Genomic DNA, 19,059 nt, shown 5'->3' with positions numbered 1-19,059 from the left:
CTCCAGCCGTAGCAACTTCGACCGCCCCGAAGCGCGAGGTTTGATCAACCCGCCCGCAGGCCCTTCATCACCCTGCGTGGCTCGGCCGCGGCACTTTCCATCGCCCGGTGGGGGCTCAGGACTTTCATCGGCCTGCTCGGCTCGGCTCGGCCCTGGGACTTTCCATCGCCCGGTGGGGGCTCAGGACTTTCATCGGCCTGCTCGGCTCGGCCCTGGGACTTTCCATCGCCCGGTGGGGGCTTCAAAAAGTTGGGAGCCTCGATCACCTCGTGGCACCACGGGAGAAGAATGAGGAGGAGATAAGACTTTGCCTTCCATCACAGTGAGGGTATGCCTAGAGCAATCACTGTGATGGCTGTTTGTGTAAAAAATTATATCTATGTGTCTTGTGCTTTTTATACTGCCGGACCCTGACGTGAGAGGACGCTGGCGTTGAGTATTCGCCGCTTTTCCGTCAGGATAGTTTGTCTGTTTGTTTCTATGTTAATTGTTTTTGTAAAGCGCTTTGAGCATGTGATAAGGCGCTATATAAAATAAATGTATTATTATTATTATTATTATTTATACCAAGGTAATTAACCTACAAACCTATAGGTCTTTGGAGTGTGGGAGGAAATCGGGGCACTCGGAGGAAACCCACGCAGATCACCGGGAGCACGTACAAACTCCGTACAGACAGCACCCGTAGTCAAGATCGAACTCGGGTCTCCGGTGCTGTGAGGCAGCAACTCTACCACTGCGCCATCGTGCCGCCCTGCCTGAGTTAGGGTCCGTCTACCAGTCCTTTGCTCCAGTCCACAGTTGATCTAGATCCTGTTATGACCTTAGATAACCTTTTTATTTCCCACCACATCACCTATTTTGGTGCCATCTGTAAACCTACCAAACACCTCACCTACATTCGCAGCCAAACCGGGCTGGCACAGCGACGCACCGGTAGAGTTGCTGCCTCACAGCGTCAGAGACCCGGGTTCGGTCCTGACTACAGCTGTTGAATATACGGGGTTTGTACATTCTCTCTGTTACCGCGTTGGTTTCCTCCCAACGTACAGGTTTAGTGGCTTCTGTAAATTGTCCTTAGTGTATGTAGTGTGCGGTGATGGGCTGTTCCCGTGCTGTGTCTCTCAACCGACCAAAATAAATCGACATTACAACGGCCGGCACCGATCCATGTGGTCAGAGACCCCCACCACCGCCCTCTGGCCCTCTGGCCCGCTGCCCCCCCCCCCCCTCAACCCCCTCTCTGCTGCCGCTCCCCTCAAAGGTTAATCTCTGTTGGCAGTGGGCCTGTACTCGCTGGAGTTTAGAAGAATGAGGAGGGACCTGATTGAAACATACCGAATCGTGAAAGACCTGGAGAGAGTGGATGTGGAGAAGATGTTTCCAGTAGTGGGAGAGTCAAGGACCAGAGGTCAGAATTAATGGGCGCACTTTTAGGAAAGAGATGAGGAGGAATTTCTTTAGTCAGGGAAATCTGTGGAATTCTTTGCCACAGAAGGCTGTGGAGACCAAATCAGAGGATATTGTTAAGGCAGGGATAGAAAGGTTCTTGATTAGTACGGGTGTCAGGGGTTATGGGGAGAAGGCAGGAGAATGAGGATGGGAGTGAGAGATAGATCAGCCTTGATTGGATGGCGGAGTAGACTCGATGGGCCGAATGGCCTAATTCTACTATTCCTTATGATGACCGTACGACCCCTCCCCGTTGCCCCCCGCACTGTGGGAAGAGTCTTGGCTCTATCTCGCCTGATACCATCCATTCACCAGACCGCCTCCTCGCCCCTCCCCCCCCCCCCCCCCCCCTCCCACCCCCCAAACACCGCCCGGGTCACTTACGGCCTTCAGCGCAGCGGCCGCCCATGCTTCAGTGGACCCCAGCGCCCGCTCAGGAGGACCGCGATGAGAACGAGACAGACCAGGAGCAGCAGTGAGAGGGGGACGCCAACAGCTGCCATATCTCCTGCATCGTAGAGCCGCCACTGCGCGCCGGGGACCGCCTGCAACATAAAACAGCCAGGGGGCAGTGGTGACGGAACAGGGACCTACATGAGAGAGTTGTAGACGTCTACCGCTCAGCAACAGGCCCCTCGGCCCATTCTGTTCATGTTGACACAGTCATACAGTTATGTTGTGCGGAAACAGGCCATCCAGTCCATGCTGACCCAGTTATACAGTGAAAACAGGCCCCTCGGCCCATTCTGTCCATGTCGACCCAGTTGTACAGTCATCCGTGTGGAAACAGGCCCATTCGGCCCATCCTGTGCATGGTGACCCAGTTGGCAAACTGGGCTTGTTCCATTGAGCCATAGTCTATATATGTCCCAATGACCATTAAACATTGTAATTGTACCCGTTTCTATAGTTGGCAGCTCGTTCCAGATTCCGCCGACCCTCTGAGTGAAAAATGGCGCGAGTCTACCTGTCACTCCGTCTCCCAGCCGTCTGGACGGACTGTCGGTGAGGGAGCGCCGCACGGTGATGGGTGCGCGGGGGGGCGTGGGGGCGTGGGGGGGTGGAGGCAGTGGACTCCAGGACAGCGGCCAGGTTACCTGTTGCTCCGGCCCCCGGGAGAGTGGAGGGGATGTCGGGGAGGGGTGCCTGGGTCGGTTGCCCGGGCGATGCCGGTGGTCGCGTTGGTTTAGTTGCCGCAGTCACTAGGTGTGGAATAAAGGAGGTCGCGTTAGTGTCGGGGAAAGTTGAGCGGGGGTGGTGGTGGGAGGGTGGATCTCTGCCTTTAAAATGTTCGTTGACTTGGCCTCCAAAGCCCTCTGTGGCAAAGAATTCCACAGATTCATCGTTCATCGCCCTCTGACTAAATAAATTCCGCTTCATCTCCTTCCTAAAGGAACGTCCTTTAATTCTTTGACCTCTCGTCTTAGACTCCCCCACTAGCGAAAATATCCTCTCCACATGCACTCTATCCAAGCCTTTCACTATTCGGTAAATTTAAATGAAGCCCTCCCTCATTCTTCTGAACTCCAACAAGCACAGGCCCAATGTCGTCAAAAGCTCACCATATGTTAACCCACTCATTCCTGGAATCATTCTTGTTAAACCTCCTCTGGACCCTCTCCAGAGCCAACACATCCTTCCTCAGATATGGTGCCCAAAATTGTTCACAATATTCCAAATACGGCCTGACCAGCGCCGTATAGAGCCTCAGCATTACATCCCTGTTTTTGTGTTCTAGCCCTCCTGAAATAAATGCGAGCATTGAGTTTGCGTCTTTATTACCGATTCGACTTGCAGATTAACGTTTTGGGAGTCCTGCACCAGAACTCCCAAGTCCATTTGCACCACCGATTTCTGGATTCTCTCCCCATTTAGAAAATAGTCTATGCCTTTATTCCCACAACCAAAATGCACGACTCCACACTTTGTTACACTATCTGCCACTTCTCTGCCCACCCTGTCCAAGTCCTTTTGCAGAGTCCCTGCTTTCTCTACTCTATCGGCCCTTCCACCTATTTTCTTATCATCCGCAAACTCGGCCACAAAACCTTCAATCCCATCGTCCAAATCATTAATATACAACATGAAGAGTTTCGGCCCCAGCACAGAACCCTGCGGAACTCCACGAGTCCCTGGCAGCCAACCAAAAAACAGCCCCCTTTATTGCCACTCTTTGCTTCTGCCATCCAGTATGTTAGTGTGTAGGAAGGAACTGCAGACGCCGGTTTAAATCGAAAATAGACACAAAATGCTGGAGGAACTCAGCGGGACAGGCAACTTCTCTGGAGAAAAGGAATGGGTGACGTTTCGGGTCGAGACCCTACTTCAGACTGGTGCTGGTACTTGATAGTACTTGCCATAGTACTCTATAATATAGAGTGCGATAGAGAGCGGTGGGAAGGGAGAGCGGGGAGAGAGAGCCGGGGTTGATGGAGGGAGGGCTGGGTTGAGGAGGGGTGGTGTAAGAAGGCCGGGTGGGGGGCAGTGAGGTCGGGGGGGCGGTCAGTTTACCTGTGGCTCCTGACCCCGGGCTGTGGGTGAGGGAGTTGTCGGTCCGGGGGGAACCCGTATGTGGTGGTGTTGTCCGATGGGCTGGGGGGTCGGTGGGAGTGGGGCGAGATCCAGGGGGCTGCTCGGATGCGGGTCCGGGGGTCCCAGGTGTTTTCTGGACGGGATCGGTTGTCCGGACGGTGCCGGTGTCCGGGTTGGTATCGCTGACCCTGGAATAAAGGAGGTCGCGTTTGTGACAGGGAAAGGAGGGGGGGGGGGTCGTGAATTCAGAGTGAAATTAGCAGAATTAGGCCATTCGGCTTATCAAGTCTATTCCGTCATTCAATCATGGCTGATCTATCTCTCCCTCCGAACCCAATTCTTCTGCCTTCTCCCCATAACCCTTAGTAGATACCCGTACTAATCAAGATTCTATCTATCTCGGCCTTAAAAATATACATTGACGGCCTCCACAGCCTTCTGCGGCAACGAATTTCACAGATTCAGCACCCTCTCACTAAAGAAATTCCTCGACATCTCTTTCGTAAAGCAACGTCCTTTAATTCTTTGACCTCTCGTCCTAGACTCTGCCACTAGTGGAAACGTCGTCTCCACATCCATTCCACCCAAGCCTTTCACTAATCGATAAATTTCATTCCTTATTCATCTATACTCCAGCGAGTACAGGCCCAGTACCACCAAAAGCTCATCATGGGTGAACCTACACGTTCCTAGGATCATTCTTGTAAGATCCCCTGAGCGAGCACACCCTTCCTCGGATATGGTGTTCATAATTGCTCACAATACTCCAAATACTCCAGAAAAAGGCCCCTTTATTGCCACACTTTGTCTTCTGCAACCCGGCCAACCTGCAATCCATGCTAGTATCTGCTACAGCACTCTATAGTACATAGAGTGGTAGAGAGAGGGGAGGGACTGAGGGAGGGGGGTGCGGGGACGGGGAGGGGGAGGGGTGAGGATACCCGGTGGGGAGGGGGGGGGTGAGGGGGGCAGTGGGACAGTGGGGGGGCGGTCGGTTTACCTGCGGGTTCGGTCCCCGGGCTGTCGGTGAGGGAGGTGCCGGTGCCGGGGGAGTCCGGGTGTGGTGGTGTTGTCCGACGGGCCGGGGGGTCGGTGGGAGTGGGTCGGGATCCAGGGTGCGGTTCTGATGTGGATCCGGGAGTCCCGGGTGTGTTCTGGGATGAGGTCGGTGCCCCAGGGAGGGGTGGATGGGTCGGTTGTCCGGACGGTGCCGGTGTCCGGGTTGGTGCCGCTGGAAAAAAGGAGGTGACGTTAATGTCGGGGAATGAGGGGGGGGGGGGTGGGGGGGGCAGAGAGAGGGGGGGGTGGGGGGGGCAGAGAGAGGGGGGGGATGGGGGGCAGAGAGAGGGGGGGTGGGGGGAGCGCCTCTCCCTCCCCTCCCCCCGCCGGCCACCGTCGCTGTTCCGGACAGCTCAATGCCTCGGTCTGAGGAAGGGTCGCGACCCGCCTGTCGGTTCCCTCTACAGATGCTGCCCGACCCCCTGGGTTCCCTCAGCACCGCTGTCCTCTCGGGCGGGGGTAGGGGTGGGGGGGGCGGGCTATGGGTGGGGGGATAGAGGGGGGGGTAGAGGGGGGGGGGGTGTTGAGGTCCTGGACGTGTTTCCGACGCGTCCCCGGTCTACCTGAGGAGCCGAGCGATCACTGGCTGCGCGTCCGGCGGCGGGGACGCGGTTTTCGCGTATATCCATTCAGCACCCTCTCACTAAAGAAATTCCTCTTCATCTCTTTCGTAAAGCAACGTCCTTTAATTCTTTGACCTCTCGTCCTAGACTCTGCCACTAGTGGAAACGTCGTCTCCACATCCATTCCACCCAAGCCTTTCACTAATCGATAAATTTCATTCCTCATTCATCTATACTCCAGCGAGTACAGGCCCAGTACCATGAATAGCTCATCATGAGTTTACCCACTCGTTCCTAGGATCATTCTGGTAAAATCCCCTCTGAACCGGTCGTTCTCCAGAGCGAGCAAACCCTTCCTCGGATACTGCGTCCATATTGCTCACAATTCTCTAAATACGGCCTGACCAGCGCCATATAGAGCCTCAGCATTTGACCCATGTTTTGTATTCTAGCCTCTAGAACGAAATGCTAGCATTGTGTTTGCCTTCCTTATTACCGATTCGATTTGCAGATGAATTAGTCGGGAATCCTGCACCAGCACTCCCAAGTCCCTTTGCACCTCCGATTTCTGGATTCTCTCCACATTTAAAAAGTAGTCTACACCTTGATTCCTACTACCAAAATGCACGACTCCACACTTTGCGACACTATATTCCATCAGCCACTCCACTGCCAACTCTCCCAACCTGTCCATGTCCTTCTGCAGGGTCCCTGCTTTCTCTATGCTACCTGCCCTTCCATTTATTTTTTGTATCATCCGCAAAGTTGGCCACAAAACCTTCAATCTCCTCGTCCAAATCATTAAATACAACGCGAAGAGCGGCGGCCCCAGCTCCGACCCTTGTGTAACTCTGCTAGTCATTGGCAGCCAACCAGAAAAAGGCCCCTTTATTGCCACTCTTTGTTTTCTGCTACCCGGCCAACCTGCTATCCATGCTAGTATCTGCTACAGCACTCTATAGTACATAGTGATAGAGTGGGGGGGGGGGGGGGGGGGGGTGAGAGGGAGGGGGTGGGGGGGGGAGGGAGGGGGTAGAGAGAGGGAGAGGGGAGGGACTGAGGGAGGGGGGTGCGGGGACGAGGAGAGGGAGGGGTAAGAATACCCGATGGGGAGGGGGGGAGTGAGGGAGTGAGGGACAGTGGGACAGAGGGGAGACGGTGGGACAGAGGGGAGGCGGTGAGACAGGCGGGAGTGAGGGGGGGGGGGGGGCAGCGAGACAGAGGGGGGGGCGGTCGGTTTACCTGCGGGTTCGGTCCCCGGGCTGTCGGTGAGGGAGGTGCCGGTCCCGGGGGAGTCCGGGTGTGGTGGTGTTGTCCGACGGGCTGGGGGGTCGGTGGGAGTGGGTTGGGATCCAGGGTGCGGTTCTGATGTGGATCCGGGAGTCCCGGGTGTGTTCTGGGATGAGGTCGGTGCCCCAGGGAGGGGTGGATGGGTCGGTTGTCCGGGCGGTGCCGGTTTCCGTGTTGGTGCCGCTGGAAAAAAGGAGGTGACGTTAATGTCGGGGAATGAGGGGGGGGGGGGAAGGGCAGAGAGAGGGGGGGGGGGGTGAGGGCAGAGCGCCTCTCCCCTCCCCTCGCCGGCCACCGCCGCTGTTCCGGCAGCTCAATGACTCGGTCTGACGAAGGGTCACGACCCGCCTGTCGTTTCCCTCTACAGATGCTGCCCGACCCCCTGGGTTCCCTCAGCACCGCTGTCCTCCCGGGCGGGGCTGGGGGGTGCGGGGCAGAGGGGGGGGCGGGGCGGAGGGGGGGGGGGGTGTTGAGGCCCTGGACGTGTTTCAGACGCCTCCCCGGTCCACCTGAGGAGCCGAGCGATCACTGGATGCGCGTCCGGCGGCGGGGACGCGGGTTTCGCGGCGGGGTCGCGGAGGACGATGTCCGGACGAGCGCGGTTACCTGTCGCTGTCCCGGTCCCGGTCCCGGCGCTCGGGCGGGTGCCCAGTGCGGGAGTGGTCGCCGCGCCGCTGCTGCTCGCCGTCACCGTGCTCGAGACTGGAGTACACAGTGTTTAAAGTCCGGCCCGGGAGTAACGCAGTCCCGCCTCTCCCTCACCGCCCCTCCCACAGCGCGGCGCTCCCTCACCGCCCCTCCCACAGCGCGGCGCTCCCTCACCGCCCCTCCCACACCGCGGCGCTCCCTCACCGCCCCTCCCACAGCGCGGCGCTCCCTCACCGCCCCTCCCACAGCGCGGCACTCCCTCACCATCCCTCCCACACCGCGGCGCTCCCTCACCGTCCCTCTCACAGCGCGGCGCTCCCTCACCGCGCCTTCCCTGCTGCTGCCCCCCCTCTGGCTCAGACACAACCCTCACCCGGGGCGGGGCGTGTGGGGTGGGGGGGTTACCCGCTCAATCTGAACCCAACCGGTTGTGTTCCGGCCTACCGGAGATATCCCCCTCCCCGTCCCCCTCACTGTACTGTCCCAGGTGTGAGCAGGGCCCCTGGAGCTGCGCCGTTAACTATGGTTCTCCCTCCACAGATGCTGCCCGACCGGCCGGGTGTTTGCAGCGTCTGCGGGTCTGGGTGATGTTGGGGAGTCGGCGTGTGGCGGGGCGGCGCCGGACACTCACCGTCCGTGTCACCGGTCAGCACCCGGACCTTCGCCTGCGCCACGTCTCCGTTCTCCCAATCCACCGCTCTCACCTGTCCCACACAACACGCGAGGTCATACAACACGGGAGGGTCATACAACAACACGTGCGGGTCATACAACAACATTGGAGTAATCAAATGACGTTCTTTTGGGAAGGAGATGAGGAGGAATTTCTTTAACCAGAAGGTGGTGTATCTGTGCAATGCTTTGCCACAGAAGGCTGTGGCGGCCAAGTCAATAGATATTTTTAAGGCAGCGATAGATATATTCTTGATTAGTACAGGTGTCAGAGGTTATGGGGAGAAGGCAGGATATTGGGGTTAGGAGGGAGAGAAACGGTGACCTCATAATGTTTGGGACAAAGACCCATCATTTATTTATTTGCCTCTGTACTCCACAAATGTGGATTTGTCAATGACCTCTGTCCGCAGAAGACTTCATGAACAGAAATACAGAGGCTACACTGCAGGATGCAAACCACTGGCTAGCAACAAAAATAGGACGGCCAGGTTACAGTTTGCCAAGAAGTACTTAAAAGTGTAACCACAGTTCTGGTAAAAGGTCTTGCGGACAGATGTGATGAAGATTAACTTATATCAGAGTGATGGCAAGAGCAAAGTATGGAGGAGAGAAGGAACTGCCCAAGATCCAAAGCATACCACCTCATCTGTGAAACACGGTGGTGGGGGTGTTATGGCCTGGGCATGTATGGCTGCTGAAGGTACTGGCTCACTTATCTTCATTGATGATACAACTGCTGATGGTAGTACCATAATGAATTCTGAAATGTAGAGACACATCCTATCTGCTCAAGTTCAAATAAATGCCTCAAAACATTGGCCGGCGGTTCATTCTACAGGAAGACAATGATCCCAAACATACTGCTAAAGCAACAAAGGAGTTTTTTAAAGTTAAAAAATGGTCAATTCTTGAGTGGCCAAGTCAATCACCCGATCTGAATCCAATTGAGCATGACTTTTATAAGCTGAAGAGAAAACTGAAGTGGAATAGCCCCCAAAACAAGCATAAGCTAAAGATGGCTGCAATACAGACCAGAGAAGACACCCAACAACTGGTGATGTCCATGAATCGCAGACTTCAAGCAGTCATTGCATGCAAAGGATATGCACCAAAATACTAAACATGACAACTTTCATTTACATGATATTGCTGTGTCCCAATCATTACGGTGCCCTGAAATGGGGGGACTATGTATAAACACATCTGTAATTTCTACGTGGTGAAACCAAAATGTATTAAAATGGCCTTTATTAGAATCTGACAATGTGCACTTTAACCACATGTGATTTTTTTCTATTACAAATTTCAAATTGTGGAGTACAGAGGCAAATAAATAAATGATGTGTCTTTATCCCAAATATTATGGAGTGCACTGTAGATCAGCCATGATTGAATGGCGGAGTAGACTTGATGCGCCGAATGGCCAAATTCTGCTCCTCTAATTTACGAACCCGCGAGGGTCAGAGGCGAGGATAGGCAGTGTTGATGGTCGGGGCCGGGGGCGGTCGGAGAGCAGGTGAGGGTCAGCGGCGGCGGCGACGGGCGTGGCCGGGGAGACAGTGCGAATCAGGGGCTGCGACGCACAGGCATGGCGGCACAGGCCAGTGGGTCTGACCCCTAAAAAAACGAAATCTGTTACAAAGAGGTCTGTATAACGAGGGTTTATTGTACACGTGAGACATCGAGAAAATAGAACAGAACCTTTCTCCCAGAGTAGAAATGTCAAAGACTAGCGGGCACAGCTTTAAGGTGAGAGGGGCAGAGTTTAAAGGAGATGTGCTGGACAAGTATTTTACATAGAGGGTGGTGGGTGCATGGAACGCCCTGCCGATGGTGGTGGTGGAGGCAGATACGATAGTGGTGTTTAAGGGCCTTTTGGATACGCACATGGATATGCCAGGAATGGACGGATCTAGATCAGAGGGGATTCGTATAACTTGGCATCATGTTCGGCATGGACATTATGGGCCGAAGGGCCTGTTCCTGTACTGTTGGGAGGGTGCAGGCGTGGTTGGGATACCCGATGCCGGTGGGGGGGGGGGGGGGGGGAGAGACTCACCATCAGGACGTGTTCGTGTTGGGAGGGAGGGAGGGTGGAGCGGGTAAGGATCAGCCCGTCTCTGCTGATGGTGAAGATGTCGGTCAGATTGAAGGAGTAGTTCACCACAGGGTTGGTCATCTGTGGAGAGAGGCGGTAAGTCAGAGGGGAGGGGAGGGGCAGGGACCTTACCCAGGGGTAATCCCCCCCCACCCTGGGTATAAACCCCCACCCAGGGGTAAAGGCCATCACCCTGGGGTAATCCACCCCCCCCCCAACCCACCCAGGAGCAAACAACAAAAGGAGCAGCACCCAGGGTACAAACACCCCGCCTCCCCCACCCAGGGGCAGCAACACACCCCTACCGAGGGGACACAAACCCCCCACCCAGGGGCAGACACCATCCCCTCTCCCCGGAATCCACGCCATCTAAACTTCCAGAGCAGCCTGCCATGCGGAACCTTGTCAAAGGCCTTGTTGAGGTCCATGCACAGTGCATTCAGAAAGTATTCAGACCCCGTCACTTTTTCCACGTTTTGCTACGTTATAGCCTTATTTTTAAATGGATTAAATTCATTTTTTTTAATCATCAATCTACACACAACACCTCATAATAAAAAAAAGCGAAAACAGGTGTTTAGAATTTTTTGCGAAGTAATTAAAAAGAAATAACTGAAATATCACAGTTACATAAGTATTCAGACCCTTTACTCAGTACTTTGTTGAGGCACCTTTGGCAGCGATTACCGCCTCAAGTCTTCTTGGGTATGACGCTACAAGCTTGACACGCCTGTATTTGGGTAATTTCTCCCATTCTTCTCTGCAGATCCTCTCAAACTCTATCAGGGGAGTGTCGATGCATAGCTATTTTCTGGTCCCTCCAGTGATGTTCGATCGGGTTCAAGTCCGGGCTCAGGCTGGGCCATTCAAGGACATTCACGGACTTGGCTCGAAGCCACTCCTGCGTTGTCTTGGCTGTGTGCTTAGGGTCGTTGTCCTTTTGGATGTCTGAGATCCAGAACGCTCTGGAGCAGGTTTTCATCAAGGATCTCTGTGTACTTTGCTCTGTTCATCTTTCCCTCAATCCTGACTGGTCTCCCAGTTCCTGCCGCTGAAAAACATCCCCACAGCATGATGCTGCCACCATGCTTCACCATAGATATGGTATTGGCCAGGTGATGAGCAGTGCCGCTTGGCATTCAGGCCAAAGAGTTAAATCTTGGTTTCATCAGACCAGAGAATCTTGTTTCTCATAGTCTGACAGTCCTTTAGGTGCCGTTTGGCAAACTCCAAGCGGGCTGTCATGTGCCTTTTACTGAGGAGTGGCTTCTGTCTGGCCACTCTACCACAAAGGCCTGATGGGTGGAGCCCTGCAGATATAGTTGTCCTTCTGGAAGATTCTTCCATCTTCACAGAGAAACTCTGGACCACTGTCAGAGTGACCATCGGGTTCTTGGTCACCTCCTGGGCCAAGGCCCTTCTCCGCCGTTTGCTCAGTTTGGCCGGGTGGCCAGCTCTGTGAAGAGTCCTGGTGGTTCCAAAGTTCTTCCATTTAAGAATGACGGAGGCCACTGTGCTCTTTGGGACCTGCAATGCTGCAGAAATTGTTTTATACCCTTCCCCAGATTTGTGTCTCGATACAATCCTGTCTCGGAGGTCTACGGACAATTTCTTCATGGCTTGGTTTTTGCTCTGACATGCACTGTCAACGGTGGGACCTTGTATAGACAGGTGTGTGCCTTTCCAAATCATGTCCAATCAATTCAATTTACCACTGGTGGACTCCAATCAAGTTGTTAAAACTTCGCAAGGACAATCAATGGAAACAGGATAAACATAAGCTCAATTTTGAGTACCATAGCAAAGGGTCTGAATACTTATCTAAATGTGATATTTCAGTTACTTCTTTTTAATTACTTTGCAAAAAATTCTAAACCTGTTTTTGCTTATTTATTATAGGGTATAGTGTGATAGAAAAAATGAATTTAATCCATTTTAAAGTAAGGCTGTAACATAGCAAAATGTGGAAAAAGTGAAGAGGTCTGAATACTTTCTGAATGCACTGGAGAAAACATCTGCAGCTCTGCCCTCATCAACCTTCTTGGTTACTGCTTCATAGAGGCAAGGTGATACAGCGTGGAAACGGGCCCTTCGGCCCAACTTGCCCACACCGGCCAACACGTCCAAGCTACACTAGTCCCCACCTGTCCGCAACAACCTCACTCAGATTGCCCTACTATCCCGCACACATTTACGCACACTATCTCTATACCGTCTACCCAGATGCATGTGAAGGGAGGGACGTACATTGGGGTAGTCCTGGTCTTGAACCCGCACGGCCAGGGGTTTGGTCGAGGAGCCCCGCTCCAGGACGATGCTACCGGGCGGTGAGTTCCTCTGGATGGTCCCGTAGTAGACGGGCTTCTGGAACGCGGGTAGATGGTTGTTGACGGGCACGACAGTCAGGGTGACCGTGGTGGTGGTGGACTTGTACCGATCGTTCTCCTGATAGGCCTAAGTAATGGACGCAACAGGTTAGGCGTGTCCTCACTCCCAGCGACCCCCCCCCATCCCCTCCCCACGCCTCTACCCCCCCCCCCCCCCCCCACCCCCCAATGGGCAGGAGCTTCCAGAACCTTCCCTCGCTCATCGGGCAGTTTCATGTAACACCGCTACTGGATGGGAGAGTTGGGAATGGATGCAGGAGTTGGAGGCTGTCTGAACCCCAGCCTTGCGCCTTGTTGTGTGCCTGTGGTTACTGGTGGGGTAACAGCATTCTCCGGGTTAGGGCGGAGAGGATTGGACGAGTCATAGAGCAGAGGACATTCATCAGTCACAACCCCGTAACGTGGGCTGAGACAGGGAAAGGTTGGATCGGCTGGGACTGTAGCGGAGGGGTGACCTTGTTGAGGTGTACAAGATCACGAGGGACACAGAAAACGTGAGCGCTCGCAGTCTTTCCCAGGGTAGAGGATTCTAAAACTAGAGGGTACAGGCTTAAGGTGAGAGGGGAGTGATTTAAGAGGGGCCTCAGGAACAACTTTTTTTGCACGTTTTTTTTTACACAGCGGGGTGGGGGCCTGGAACAGGCTGCCGGGGGGTGGTTGGTGGGGGAGGCAGGTATGAAAGTGATATTTGAGAAACATTTGGATATGCACGTGGACATGCCGGGAATGGAGGGATATGGATTATGTGCGTGCAGTCGAGTTGGTCTCGGCGCCATGTTCGGCACAGACATTGTGCTCTCCTGCGCAAAGATACTGTCTGTGATGTGTCTGGGGATGTTGGTCAGATGGACGTGAGCTTTTTCATTCCTCCAACACCCCCCTCCCAGAGACTCTGGGACCGGTCAAGGCCGGCCCTTCGTCCCGGGGACTTCCGGGAGGGGGGGGGTGTCAGAGAGGGGCTCCGGCCTCGGCTAGCCCTCTGCCCGACCAGAGTGGATGTGGGCGTGGGTGACCTACCAAGATGGTGAGTGTGATGAGCCCGTGGATGGTGACTGCCTTGGTCATGTTCAGCGCTCCATCCCTCTCGTCAATCTGAAAGGCGTGGTCATCATCTCCTGCCAAACACACCGCAGAGCTGGTGAAAAGTCAGACACACCCCCACCCCCCCTCCCCACCTCCTCACCCCCCCCCCCCCCCACCCACCCCATCATCCCCCAACCCCCACACCCACCCCTCACCCCGCAACCCTTACCCCCCGTCCCGCAACCCCCCCACCCCCACCCCACTCCCTACTCACCACCTCGCACTCAGCGCCCCTTCCCCACCCAGGGCCGTAACCCCCCTCTCCCCGGGCGTTACCCCCTCTACCCTGGCGTTGCCCCCTCACGCCCGGTCAGTGCATGCACCGGCCCCGCGGACTCACCATTGATGATCTGGTACAGGATGGTGGCGTTGATGCCGGAGTCTCCGTCCACTGCCAGGATGTTGCGCGGCCGGAGGGCCAGCGGGCCGGGCTGTGGGCAACAGAGGGGGAGGTGAGTATGGAGTGGGGGCGGGGGTGGGGAGATGTAGGATGTATATGTGAAGGCAGCGGGGGGAGGGGGTAGAGACGGGGATCAGAGGGAGGGGGAGGGGGCAGGTAGAGGGCAGGGAGTTGAAGGGGCGGGGGCAGGGGGAGGGGATGGGGGTGGGGTGGGTGGAGGTGTGATGGGGGGGGGGACACCTCTATCGTGTGCTGCCTGGTGCTCCCGATGTAGGCGGCGTTGAGGCATGGGAAGGGGGCTGGGGAGGGGAGGGGGAGAGTGGGGGGAGGGAAGGGGAGGGGGTGCAGGGGGAGAGAGAGGGGGCGAGGGCGGTGAGAGGGGCTACGTCGATGGTGTGCTGCCTGATGTTCCTGGGCTGGGCGGCGTTGAGACACGGGGAGAGTGTGTGGCATGGGGGGGAGGGGTTGTGGCGAGTGGGGGAGGGGTTGTGGCGGGGGGGAGGGGTGTGGCGAGGGGGGGGACTGTGCCGTGGGGGGAGGGGTGAGGCGGGGGGAGGGGGTGTGGCGAGGGGGGGAGGGACTGTACCGTGGGGGGAGGGGGTGTGGCGGGGGGGAGGGGTGCGGCGAGGAGGGGGGTGTGGCGATGGGGGAGGGGTTTGGCGAGGGGGGGAAGGGGTGTGCGAGGGGGAGGGGGTGACGAGGGGGGGGTGTGGCGAGGGGGGCTTTGGCGAGTGGGGAGGGGTGTGGCGAGGGGAGGGGTGTGGCGAGGGGGAGGGGTGGCGAGGGGGGAGGGGGTGTAGCGAGGGGGGAGGGGTTTGGCGAGGGGGGGGTGCCGAGGGGGAGGGGGAATGGCGAGGGGGAGGGGTTTGGCGAGGGCGGGGGTGCCGAGGGGGAGGGGGTATGGCGAGGGGGGAGGGGTGTGGCGAGGGGGAGGGGTGTAGCGAGGGGGAGGGGTGTAGCGAGGGGGGAAGGGGTTTGTCGAGGGAGAGGGGGTGTAGCGAGGGGGAGGGGCGTAGCGAGGGGGGAGGGGTGTGGCGAGGGGGGGAGGGGTGTGGCGGGGTTGGAGGGGTGGGGGGTGTGGCAGGGGAGTGTGGCGGGGGGGAGGGGGAATGAGGGGAGGGGGGCGGGCTACCTCTATGATGTGCTGCTTGATAGTCCCGGTGTAGACGGCGTTGAGACACAGCCCGGGCCCCACCGACCCCGCGCAAGGCTCGAACAGCGGGGGCCGGTTGTCTTCGTCCAGGACTATGACCGTGATGTTCACCGAGTCACTGACATTTTGGCTGCCCGCAGCCTCCTGTCACAGGGGAAGAGAGGGCCTGCATTTATATAGCCACCTTGGGAACGTACACCAATCAGCTAGACTGTGCGGTGCTCCCTCACTACTGCCCCACCCACAGTGCGGCGCTCCCTCATTAGTGCCCTTCTCACGGTGCGGCGCTCCCTCGGTACTGCCCCACCCACAGTGCGGCGCTCCCTCGATACCCGTCCCTCTCTCTGAACCGTCCCCACCCCCACCACAGTGTCATGCCTGTGGTCAGGGATGGGCCTAGGCGCTGCGGCAGGGTCTGTCCCCACACCGTGTCCGGCCTCTGCCCACGGCCGCGGCCAGACTCCCTCCCTCCCTCCCTCCCTCCCTCCCCGCCGCCCGGCCCCTCGCCTTGGCGTTCAACACCAGCGTCAGGCGGCGCTTCGTCTCATAGTCCAGGGCGAGCTGCAGGTACAGCTCGGGCGTGTTGTTAGTCTTCAGTCGGAAATACGTGGCTCCGTCCTGCGGGAGAGAGCGCAGCATTAGAGTTAGAACCTCACAGTGTTGTAGAGCACGGAAACAGGCCACTCGGCCGACCTCGTCCATGCCCATCAAGTTGGGCTTGTCCCATATATCTGCATTTGGCCCATCGCCCACTTATCCCATCCTATCTACATATGTGTGCAACTGTCTTTATATCATAATTGTACCCGCTTCTATAGTTTCCTCTGGCTGTTCGATCCTGATACGGACCATCCTCTGAGTGACAGCTTTGCCCCTGAAGTCCCTCTGCCATTTCTCTCGTCTCACTTTAACCCAGCCACGGGGAATGAACTGTAAGCGTTTACTTTATCTGCGCCCCTCATGGTCTTGTACACCTCAATAAGGTCACCCCTCATCCTGCTACACTCCAAAGTCCCAACCTGTCCAATCTCTTCCTCTTACTCGAGCTCGAAAGTCCAGGAAACATCATTCTGCATCGTTTCTGCACCCTTTCCAATTTACATAGATATATAGACAATAGGTGCAGGAGTAGGCCATTCGTCCCTTCGAGACAGCACCGGTATTCAGTGTGATCATGGCTGATCATCCACAATCAGTACCCCGTTCCTGCCTTCTTCCCATATCCATTGATTCCGCTAGCCCTAAGAGATCTATCTAACTCTCTTTTGAATGCATCCAATGAATTGGCCTCCACTGCCTTATGTGGCAGAGAATTCCACAAATTCACGACTCTCTGTGTGGAAAAGTTTTTCTTCATCTCAGTTCTAAATGGCCTACCCCTTATTCTTAATCTGTGGCCGCTGGTTCTGGACTCCCCCAACACCGGGAACATGTTTCATGCGTCTAGCGTGTCCAATCTCTTAATAATTTTATAGGTTTCTATAAGATCCCCTCTCACCCTTCTAAATTCCAGTGAATACAAGCCCAGTCGCTCCATTCTTTCATCGTATGACAGTCCCGCCATCCCGGGAATTAACCTTGTGAACCTACGCTGCACTCAATAGCAAGAATGTCCTTCTCAAATTAGGAGACCAAAACTGTACACAGTACTCCAGGTGTGGTCTCACCGGGGCCCTGTACAACTGCAGAATGACCTATTTGCTCCTATACTCAACTCATCTCGTTATGAAGGCCAACATGCCATGATCTTTCTTCACTGCATGCCTACTTTCAGTGGCTGATGTACAAGGACACCCAGGTCTTGTTGTACTTCCCCTTTATCCTAACCTGGCACCATTCAGATAATAATTTGCCTTCTTGTTCTTGCCTCCAAAGTGGTAACCTCACATTTATCCACATCATACTGCATCTGCCATGCATCTGCCCACTCACCCAACCTGTCCAAATCACCCTGCAATCTCATAGCATCATCTTCACAGTTCACACTGCCACCCAGCTTTGTGTCATCTGCAAATTTGCTAATGACATCCTTCCTGTAACTGGGTGACCAGAACTGCACACAACACCCCCAGTGTGGCCTCACCAACGATCTGTACGGCTGCATCATGATGCCCAACATTTGTACTCAAAACCCTTCCTAATGAAGGCAAGTGAGACAAACGCCTTCTTCACCACTCTGCCTGATTTGGCAAAAACACTTCTTCCTCAATAGCAATCAGCATGGGAGCAGATGTGATCATGCACAGGTGTGATGTACAGGTGTGGGCAATGCACAAGTCTGCAGTACACACATGTGGCCTGTACGCTATTGTGGTGTGCACGTATGCGCCATGCACGGGTGTGATGTACAGATGTGGTCATGCACAGGTGCAGTGTACAGATGTGGGCAATGCACAAGTCTGCAGTACAGATGGGCCATGCACAGGTGTGGTGTACAGATGTGATCATGCACAGGTGTGATGTACAGGTGTGGGCAATGCACAAGTCTGCAGTGCACATGCTATTGTGGTGTGCACATATGCGCCATGCACAGGTGTGGTGTACAGATGTGGTCATGCACAGGTGCGGTGTACAGGTGTGGGCAATGCACAAGTCTGCAGTACAGATGGGCCATGCACAGGCGTGGTGTACAGATGTGACTATGCACAGGTGTGGTGTACAGGTGTGACAATGCGCAGGTGTGGTGTTGAGTGTGGTTATGCACCGGTGTTGTGTACAGGTGTGGTCATACACAGGTGCAGTGTACAGGTGTGGAGTACAGGTGTGGTCTGTGCACAGGTGAGGTGCACAGTGTGGCCATGCAGAGTAGGTGTGTCCGGCTGATCTCCCGCTCACCGTGTTGGGGTCCAGGCTGTAGTAGATGACGTCTTGGTCGAGATCGACGGCCTCCACAGTTTCCCAGGACTGGCCGACGGTGTAGAGCTGTAGGGAGCGAGGGCAGAGTGTGATGCAGAGACCCTGATCCTTCACCCCACCTGTCGGCCCACTCCACCTGCAGCATCAGGTAGTCCACTCTACCACCCCTATACCGGGTCACACTATTAGCGATGGGTCGGCGTGCAGGAGAGAGACGGGTCACTAGATCCATGGTTCAGTAACAATAACTTCTCGCTCAACTCAAGACCAAGGAACCAACGATGATAGACTTAAAATGCTGGAGTAACTCAGTGCGACATGCAGCATCTCTGGTGAGAAGGAATGGGTGAGGCTTTGGGTGATAGAGTGAAAAGTCTGAAGAAGTGTCTCGACCCGAAACGTCACTCATTCCTTCTCTCCAAAGATGCTGCCTGTCCCGCTGAGTTACTCCAGCTTTTTGTGTCTATCTTCGGTTTAAACCAGCATCTGCAGTTCCTTCCTACACCAAGGAACCTACCACGAGCTTTGGGAAAAGGATGCAGTTGGTTCATTGGTGGGTCGGTGCTGGAGAGAGCTGTACATGGACTTCAGACCGGCACATTGAGGTCATCACAATGAGAGATTGGGGTTGAACAAACGTCCACAGAAACACTGTAAAGACTACCCTGACTGGTTGCATCGTGGACCCACGCCCACGCGCGTCACATGGACACACCTGTCACTCGGGCGCACCTGTCATGGACACGCCTGTCACATGGACACACCTGTCATGGACACACCTGTCACCCGGACGCACCAGTCACACGGAAACACCTGGCACGGACACATCTGTCACGGACATACCTGTCATGGACACACCTGTC

The 19,059-nt window shown here is 55.6% G+C and overlaps 1 protein-coding gene across 1 annotated transcript in view; it reads right to left on the bottom strand.

Annotated features, from left to right (window-relative positions):
- LOC144602172 (uncharacterized) overlaps nt 1-19,059 on the bottom strand; it is a 35,483-nt gene that overhangs the window by 1,547 nt on the left and 14,877 nt on the right. Inside the window, 14 exon segments of the mRNA XM_078414907.1 lie at nt 1,858-1,997; nt 2,536-2,654; nt 3,964-4,116; nt 4,119-4,172; nt 6,849-7,079; nt 7,503-7,598; nt 8,176-8,248; nt 10,279-10,398; nt 12,565-12,771; nt 13,722-13,819; nt 14,128-14,218; nt 15,320-15,484; nt 15,848-15,958; nt 18,176-18,262. Of these exon segments, the coding sequence (XP_078271033.1) occupies nt 1,858-1,997; nt 2,536-2,654; nt 3,964-4,116; nt 4,119-4,172; nt 6,849-7,079; nt 7,503-7,598; nt 8,176-8,248; nt 10,279-10,398; nt 12,565-12,771; nt 13,722-13,819; nt 14,128-14,218; nt 15,320-15,484; nt 15,848-15,958; nt 18,176-18,262 (1,745 nt within the window).

This window comes from Rhinoraja longicauda, chromosome 18 (assembly GCF_053455715.1).
Source record: "Rhinoraja longicauda isolate Sanriku21f chromosome 18, sRhiLon1.1, whole genome shotgun sequence".
Classification (NCBI taxonomy): domain Eukaryota; kingdom Metazoa; phylum Chordata; class Chondrichthyes; order Rajiformes; family Arhynchobatidae; genus Rhinoraja; species Rhinoraja longicauda.
Note: the sequence above shows the minus strand (reverse complement) of the source record. Positions and strands in the feature narration are given on the sequence as shown.